General features: G+C 43.7%; 1 protein-coding gene across 1 annotated transcript in view; it reads left to right on the forward strand.

Annotated features, from left to right (window-relative positions):
* Positions 1 to 7,334, forward strand: part of SYNE2 (spectrin repeat containing nuclear envelope protein 2) — a 191,338-nt gene extending 184,004 nt beyond the window's left edge. Inside the window, exons 107-113 of the mRNA XM_055802691.1 lie at positions 54 to 265; positions 2,889 to 3,089; positions 3,440 to 3,568; positions 4,065 to 4,253; positions 4,965 to 5,042; positions 5,260 to 5,306; positions 6,135 to 7,334. Coding sequence (XP_055658666.1) covers positions 54 to 265; positions 2,889 to 3,089; positions 3,440 to 3,568; positions 4,065 to 4,253; positions 4,965 to 5,042; positions 5,260 to 5,306; positions 6,135 to 6,354 — 1,076 coding nt within the window. The 3' untranslated portion in view covers positions 6,355 to 7,334. The remainder of the gene's footprint in view (positions 1 to 53; positions 266 to 2,888; positions 3,090 to 3,439; positions 3,569 to 4,064; positions 4,254 to 4,964; positions 5,043 to 5,259; positions 5,307 to 6,134) is intronic.
* The last annotated feature ends 1,162 nt before the right edge of the window (positions 7,335 to 8,496 follow it).

Consider the following 8,496-nt stretch of genomic DNA (forward strand, 5'->3'; position numbering starts at 1 on the left):
CACACTCTTCACCTTACTGAAGATTTAAATGTTTGTTGTTCTATCATTTGTAGGCATTATTGATAGATGGGAGCTCATCCAAGCTCAAGACCTCAGAAATAAACTTCAGATGAAACAGAAATGGCAGCAGTGGCAGCAGCTGAACTCAGATCTCGGCGACGTCTCTGCTTGGCTTGATAAAACTGAGGAAAAGTTGGAAGAACTGCAAAAAATGAAACCTCCAACCAGCATACAGGCATTGGGACAAAGGGTCAAGAAATTGGAAGTAAGTTATGGCATACTGAGAAGTGGGATTTCAGGATGCCGATGCTCTTTATCATTGTCCTTATGCTCCTAGGATTTGTCGGCAGCATATGCCACAAAGGAGCTAAGCTGTTTTCAGCCAAGAGGAGTGAGAGGGTTGTTAAGCAGGGTGGTTCTGTCTTCATCTGCAGAGATTTGCCGGCAGTGTGGCTGCGTACAACAGGCAGCGAGGCTGAAATGAAGCGCTCTCCCTTTATTTTACTGCAGACACTTTATTCTCTGTCAAACAAAACATTCAGCCCCAAACATCTCTTTTTAGGCCTTTTAGTTTAGAAAACAAACATACAAAAAAGCTATATAATGAAGGCATAAGACTCCCCAGCTGCCTAGGGTCAGGCCTTGCCTTGGGAGGCTGGGTATTCTGAGCAGCAATATTGGCATTTTTTCCTGGTTCTGTGCCATTCCCCTCTATGCAAACCAGAAACAGACTGAAAATTATTTGGGTCTACAGGCTACAAAGTTTAGGCTGTTGTTGGGGTTTTTAAAATTCAATTAATCTGGCAGGGGGCAGCAGGGGAAGGTGGTTTGTAGTTCCAACAGGGAGACTGAGAAAGATCTGCTCTAAAGCTGTCTTTTTGAGCAATACGGTGTCTGCAAAAAATCTTAGCTCTAAATAGCACCTTTGGCCAGTATTTGAAGTATTTCAAAATGTGCAGTTGCCTTTTTTTGCTTAGCAAATGCAGATTTCTCATTGAATATAATGCATTAGTTAAAAATCAAAATAAATTCAGTCACTGTTAATCTTCAGCCAAGTAATAGAACAGTTAGAGAGACAATAACGTGAACATTCATCAGCATATATGGTCACGTTATGTTGCCTGCTATGACTCTCGGCTTCCATAAATTAGGACGAGGTCAGGTCTGCAAGTTGAACCAGCAGGTTATCAGGGTACACATAAGTGTGAGGTTGCCAGGACTTAAGTAACAAAATGCCTCAGGCTGAAATCGGAGAGAGCAAGTGTTCCTAATGCTTGTGGGAGTGCAGACCCTGTCGGCTCACCCCTCTGCCAGCAGCCTCGTACGGAGTCACCCAAATCCTGAGGCTGCTAGTCAGTCTGGTGTTACACTTTGGGATGATGCTCACAAATAAGACACTCTGCAGGGCAGAGGGGGGATTCCCTGTGTGCTGAGAGCATACTTAAGCCTACAGGTCCTTGAGCAGTCATTAGGCCAGGGAGAATAACTGCACCCCAGTGCATGACTCCAGGAAGAACGACTCTGATTCCATCAGCCAGTCTGGCTTAGGTGCCAAGCACTTAGGGAAGGTTTGGTGATGCCTTGCAGGTGGAGGGAGGAGCTTCCCTTCAGGCTGGAGGTGGGTGCCTGACCTCTTCAAGGAGCAGAGCTTCACTTCTCTTTTCCTATGGCTGTCAAAAAGAGCCAACACCCTCTTTAAGACATGGATTTCATGAGGTATCAGGACATCCCAATTGCCCTGGATAAGGGTAAAGCTGGTCTGGCTGCAGACTGGCTTACTGGCGTTTAGAAGTCTGTGATGGACCGTTTGTATTGTCTGATATTGAAAGAAACTTTGTTGTTTGAAGAAGGGAGACAGGTTTCTTTGTTGGGTGAAATGTAATTTAGACTAGCGGTTTTCAACAAGTGGGATGCAGATCTTGAGAATATATAGATGGACACTCTTAGTTAGAAAGGCTGTGAAGAAAAGCAATCTGAGCTGTGTTGATTATAGGACTCATCCTGAAGCTCTTTTCTACTGCAAGAGCCTACAACTTGAAAAAGACTGAGTACCCTTGATTCAAACCGTAAACATCTTGAGGGTATGAAGTATTGTTTGGCATTCTATTTTTTTAAAAACTTCAAAAATACTTCAGGCTCTACTGTAACGTAAAGGTGGTTAAGATGATACAGCCATGAATTTGCGAATTCCATATTCTTTCCCCCTGCAATTTTAAGGGAGAGGAGGAAAGCAGGCAGGACTGCAATTCAGGGGACTCTTGACAAGTCATGTCAAGGAAATGTCAAGAGAAATGGGCTGACAGAAACTCTTGACTAGGGAGGAAAAAAAAAATTTCTCATGATGGGGTGGCCTGGTGTGGGACCAGGGGCCCAGAGGGGATGAGAATCTCCATCCTGTGAGATACTCAAAGGATGAGGCCCTGAGCAGCCTGCTCAGAGTAGGAAGTTGGCCCTGCTTGGAGCAGGAGGATGGAGTACAGACCTCCAGATATTCCTTCTGGCATTATCTAGGATTCTGAAGTGGTAAAACCTTTATAAATCAAGGGGAGACACCATGGGATGACCTATGGGAATTCTTGTCCAAATGTCAGAGAAAGAAACAGCTCAGAGGAATGAAGGGCAGCTGTGGATTAAGCCATAATGCCTGTGACTTAGGGAGAAGCACAAGCCCAGGCAGATTTGTTTTCTTCGAAGTGGAGGTTTTGGCATTAAAAACAATAACACAAAAACAGCCACCTACCTTAATATGTTCCTTAGCAGTATCAGGAAAGTTGCCAGATTCAAACAGCTTTCCCCAATACCTGTGAATCTTTTGAGGGCATAGTTTTATTGTAAATAAACAACATGTTTTTCATCATTCATAGAAGCTCCTAATCTTTTTCTACCAGGACATTCTTAAGGCATTTGATAACTACAGGGCAGTGATGCTTTCCATTAACCGGAGCAGCAAAGAATTCCAGGAAGCGGATAGCACAGAGCTCAAAGAGCTTCAGAACAAGCTTCAGAAGGTGAACTTGCACTGGGAGACAGTCGCTCATGTACTGAACAACTGGAAGAAGGGTTTACAACAAGCCCTACTGCATTGCCAGGTGCATATCACATGCCCGCTTATAAGGGAAAACTCCTCTTTTGGGTGCTACTGAGAGGTAGATATGGGGGGGCGAGAGCAGAGGGGTAATTCCTGCACATCAGAATGCAAGACACTTAATTTTCTTACAAACTTGACGGTGTTGGGTTAAAGGATTTGGTAAAAATATCTGTTGACTGGATAATACCCTTTTATTACACATAGTTTAACTAGATTGCTGTAGCCTCGTTAGTGCTGATTTTCTTGTTGGCTTTGCCTAATCTGGGCTGGTAATTCTGTTTGTAGGCAAAGCCAGGTGAAAGCAGTGTAAAGGCGGTTTTTCTCATATGTGCAAATCTTTTGTTTCTCTAGGACTTCCATGATCAGAGCCAAAAACTAACCCTGTGGTTAGCAAGTGCCGATAGGCGAAGGGATGAAGCACAAATCACAGATCCAAATGCTGACCTCAATACAATACTGAAAAGCCAGAAGGAGCTCATGGTGAGTGTGGTCTTAAATACAGCGCCTCAGCCCTTCCAGTGAGTCCGTGGCTCTCGCCACAAAACGAAGAGCAGTATGTTTATTTCTCAAGATGCCTGCAGCCTGTCCACAAACCTGCTGTATTCAGGCATGGGGCTGGTTTCTGAAATAGATTAAGAGATTGCCTAGATGAGGTGGGTTTTTTCTATAATTACGCATCATAATTAGGTTCCTTACGAACAGTCTCTATGCTGGAATAAGGCTTATAATTTCCAAGAGTCATTGCCTTTTCCATATGGATTAATTACTGCTAGAACTATTTCTAAATGTTATTTCAAGCAGGTACAACCAGTCTCATCAAGAGAACTTCATTTCGTACGTAGCTGCAGTAGCCATTCCTATGCATTGTGGGTTCTCAGGCAGGTTGAGTGTTCCTTAAAGCCTTCCTGAATCCCTCTTTCTGTGGGAAGTTGAAAGTAACAGTCTTTTGCCCTGTTCTTTGTTTGTTTGTTCTAAGCAACTGGAGAAAGAGCTGCTGGAACAACAGCGTAACATAAGCCCTCTTCAAGAACTCACTGCTTCCCTGCTGCCTAAGTCCCAAGGTGATTGCATTCAAGATGGTGAGAAGGTCCATGTAATTGGAAGTAAACTGAAACGGCTTACTGAACAAGTTTCAGATGACTTAAAAACAATACAAGGAAATCTGGTGAGTCAGCGTTTCAATACTTAAGTCATGAATCTTTCTTACTGAAAAGTAACGACATACCAAGAGTAAAGGTATTTGTAAAAGACTGACTTAAAACTTCAGTACTTCCAGCAATAGAAGCTGAAAAAAGAACAGTTAAGTCTGGTGTCTGGGACGGGACATCTGGCTATAGGAAAAACCTGAGCACCACGAGGCGAGTACGGTATCGAAAGGAATTGCCCAGAGTGGTTGCACTATCTCCATCCTTGAGGGGCTTGAAGAGGAGATGGGATAAAGCTCTGAGTAAGGCTTTTGGTCTGGCCTCATAGCTGACCTTGCTTTGAGCAGGCAGTTGGACTAGCTGAACTTCCCTGAGGTCCCTTCCAGCCTGAATTACCCTGTCATCCATACCAAGTATCACACTAGGAGCGTGCAGCAAACACATAGGAGTTGTAGCTCGTGGCAGTGCATTGCCCATCCTGGGCAGAGATGGAGATATTTTCGAGTTGGTACCCGTACGCCCCTGTTCCATTGTAGTTCCTTTGGGCTGTCACAGGAAAGCATTTCTTTATGCTGGAGAAGTGGAGCCGCTGTTTGGCGCTGGTTACGTACACCTGCAGAGGCAGTGGGCTGGGCCCCTGCAGAGGGGCAGTGCGGGATGGCTCTTTGCACTTCATCTGTTGTGAGTTTTGAACATGCATTTTTAAAGGGGATGGTGTGGTTACCTTTCAGGATACCAAATCGTTCCTGCTGCTTCCAGACAACTTGGTCTCCAGAGTCCATAATTCATCCAGCCCTGCTATGACAAAGGCAAGTTGGGTTTTTTTCCTAATATTCTGCTATCAGCTTATAGCATATTTTGACACATTTAGCCTGAAAGTTCCTCAGATGGTCAAAGGTAAATATGGCTTTTTAGATGCATGTACGTTATTACAGAATTGACAAGAGGACTTTTGAATCTTTTTGAGAAAGAGAAATTCCTTGTAGTTTCTGAAACCTGGATACTAAAAGCTGTTTCTCTCAACAGCACAGCGTAAGGAGAACGGCAGATGGCAGAAACGGCAGCAGCACCAGGTATGATTGTATATTCACCTGTGATCTCTTGAAGGATAGTGTAAATGGCAGAGGTGGGCCGAGTGCCAGCAGAAACCTTGGCAGCTGTTCCTCACAGGCTGACATACAGGTGGAGATGGTTTCTGCCTACCTGTAGTGGCTGCTCTGCCCACCAGCTCTGGGCTGGACCACGGTGAATGGTTTTCTTTAGCCCTCCTGCTCCTAGACCTCGGCACCGACCTGCAACCTTGGCTTCTCTTTACTCTTGAGGAAATCATTTTTGTGTCAAAGGGGGGAATGTTTTTGTTTGAAATCTTCCTTTAATTCCACCAGCATACCTGAAAAGAAAAACTTGCAGCTTAGAGCCACTAATCAAAAACAGGCCATGAAGGACAAAGGGAGACCTTCACCTTACATTACATTAGGACCTGTTCAAAGGACACGCCAGTAGCGCCGAGGCAGGGCAGAGCCTAGCCGCTCTGAGCGGTGGCTTTCCTTTGCACTTCAACGTGTGTTTAGGGTGATTTGTTTGTCTCCTGGGAAAAGTTAAGTTTGCATCTGAAAAGAAGGTAAAAATGCACTGATCTAAGCCATTACAAATAAATGTTTCTTCTTTGGTAGAAAGGACAATAAACCCAAACCAGCAGCTTGGCTTCCTGTTGAGCAGTCTGGCGGGCTTTCCAGTTAGTTAGTGTGGTTACTGCGCGCTGCATTCTCCTGTCGCTGTGCAGCCACGCACCTTGCAAGGGTAGGGTCAGCCCTAGAGAGGAAGTTAAAACAACTTGTTCAATTCAAACTTTAAAGTGCCTTTTTAATTCTTCTTTATTTTTTTCCCCCCCTTTTTTTCAGAAGCGAAAGCAACAACAATCAAGCAACTCCTCAGTCTTCCTCCTTCTTTTACCGCGTGTTACGAGCAGCTTTACCTTTCCAGTTGTCCTTTCTAATCCTTTTACTTTTGGCTTTCATGGTTCCCTTTTCTGAGGAAGACTACAGCTGCACCCGGGCAAACAACTTTGCCCGTTCTTTCTCTCTCATGCTGGTGTACACCAACGGGCCTCCACCGACTTAGAAAGCAACGTGTGAGTCTTCACCATCTCTGCAGTGCTTTCTTCGTGCTGCCAACATTCGTCAAGCAATGATGTCACACAATTGGATAAAGAAACTTTTGTGCTGTTAGTTGACTCCTACAGCACCCTTATATCCTAAAGGAAGCCTCGCGTTTATAAGCCTCCTTTTCTTGTTGCAGGGAACGTGTTAAATTTCACATCTCAGAATTTATATCTTGACAAAATTTCAGTGGTTTTGTAAGGAAAATGAACTTTTTCTATAGATTTTTAAACTGTAAGCAACCCGCTTTATACTTTAATGCAATAGGTACACTATTTTATAGGTGCAGTACTCTTAAGCTTGCAAGGTGATTGAATACTGAGTTATTAGGTGCAGAAACTACATCACAGTAATCTTAAACACAGTAGTCTATCTCAGGTTAGCATGCAGACGAGCAGTTGAAGAGGCACTTTGCATAAAATGATTACCCCACATATTTCACGTTACCTGTATCTCTTGGGTCTGTAGTCACTTGGTGGAAACAAAAAAATTGACGTCTCTTTGAATCTTTGTTATTAGTATTGTGTTTTATTCATCTGACACGTTCAATAAAAGGCTGCATATTTGTTTTGTTTAACAAACAGCGTTTTTGTGGTTAGGACTGCTGTGTCGTCTTTTTATACTACCTCTGAAATAAGAAATTGCTGCATTGCTTGGAAATGGTTTATAATGCACATATTTTCTAGATGAACATGATTATGTCAGCTATCCCTGATGTATACAAATAATGTAATGACTTTTTTTAATGAAAGATTTTTTCTGGTTTTAACCTGCTGAAGAATGTACAGTATCATGGGAGAGAATTGTGCATTTTTATAAGCTTCATCTTTAAAATTAAACTGACACTTGAGCAATGGCTAGAGAAACACTGTGTACGGTCAGCATTGCCATTGCTTCTCGGTTGTACGGTTGGAGTACTGTCATTAAAATTTTGCCCATGTCTGTAGGGACTATCAGTGTATCTGGGGGGGGGGGGGGGAGGGGCGGCTACCAGCGCTACGATCCAACAGTGCTGACCCTTCCACTCCTGTACAGGTCAACTTACTTGCATGCTAACACAAGTGTCAGAAGAAGCATGACCACCCTCTTGCTTGTTGGAGCAAGAGATGAAAAATTCAGACGTGGAGCCTGTGATACTCTCCTTTGCAACTGCCTGTAACTTCCTGGAGGAAGAACATGAAGGTAAACCAACCAATGCTTATTACTAGTTCAAAATGCTGAACTATTTCCCCACTCCGGCACGGATTTTCTAAAGCGGGAGCAGCAGTGCTGGAGAGGGGGAAGCGTGTGTCGAGGAGAGCTCCGGCTGCTAGTTAAGCAGTTTGGTTGAACACTTAAGAATTTTTGTGTTTGGTTGCAGTGAAAATCACCCAGGAACTAGCCAACTTCTGTAATGCTAACCTACAGAAAATAGGATTTATGATTAGCCGGTAAGAATTCTCCCGCCTTTTCTACACTTTTCACTACTGGTGGCTGCTTATTCCCCATCTTTGGGTAGGGGGATTTATGCAACAAGTTGCTTTGCATTCTTACCTGTAGCACTCCCGACAGCTTCTTCCCAACCATGGTGGCAAAGTGTGGTTTATTTCCAGGATGTTAAACTAAACTAATACTCGTAACTGTGATGTGTGGAGCCAGGGCTGTGCATCAGCTACCGACCGATTCCACAGCTACAGCGCCGGCAGCAGGGCTGTATGCAGAGAGAAATGGTGGGTCCTCCCCGCCCCTCGCCACACACACTCTCCTCTCCCTCTGCTATCATTATTTTCTATTTGGAAAGCAATTACTTTCAGATAGAGCTCATTTAAGTTTCTGTCCCTGTAGAAGGCAGCCACCTCTAACCATTATTTCATTGCCAGCTTGTCACAAATGCCCATGCAAACCTTTCTGCCGAGAACTAATAGTCAGTTGCTGACATGATACTCCGTTCCTCTGCCATTCAAGGACCTATGCAGGAGAAAAAAACCCGAACAATGTTAAAAGGTCCAAAGAAAATTTCATAGCCTGCAATTTCCTTTCATTATGTACAGTTGTATCAAATTGTTGAGCTGATGTAATATATAAAATGAGGAGCTTTCATAAAATTATCTCAAAATGTCACAAA

This window comes from Falco peregrinus, chromosome 1 (assembly GCF_023634155.1).
Source record: "Falco peregrinus isolate bFalPer1 chromosome 1, bFalPer1.pri, whole genome shotgun sequence".
NCBI classification, from domain to species: Eukaryota; Metazoa; Chordata; class Aves; order Falconiformes; family Falconidae; genus Falco; species Falco peregrinus.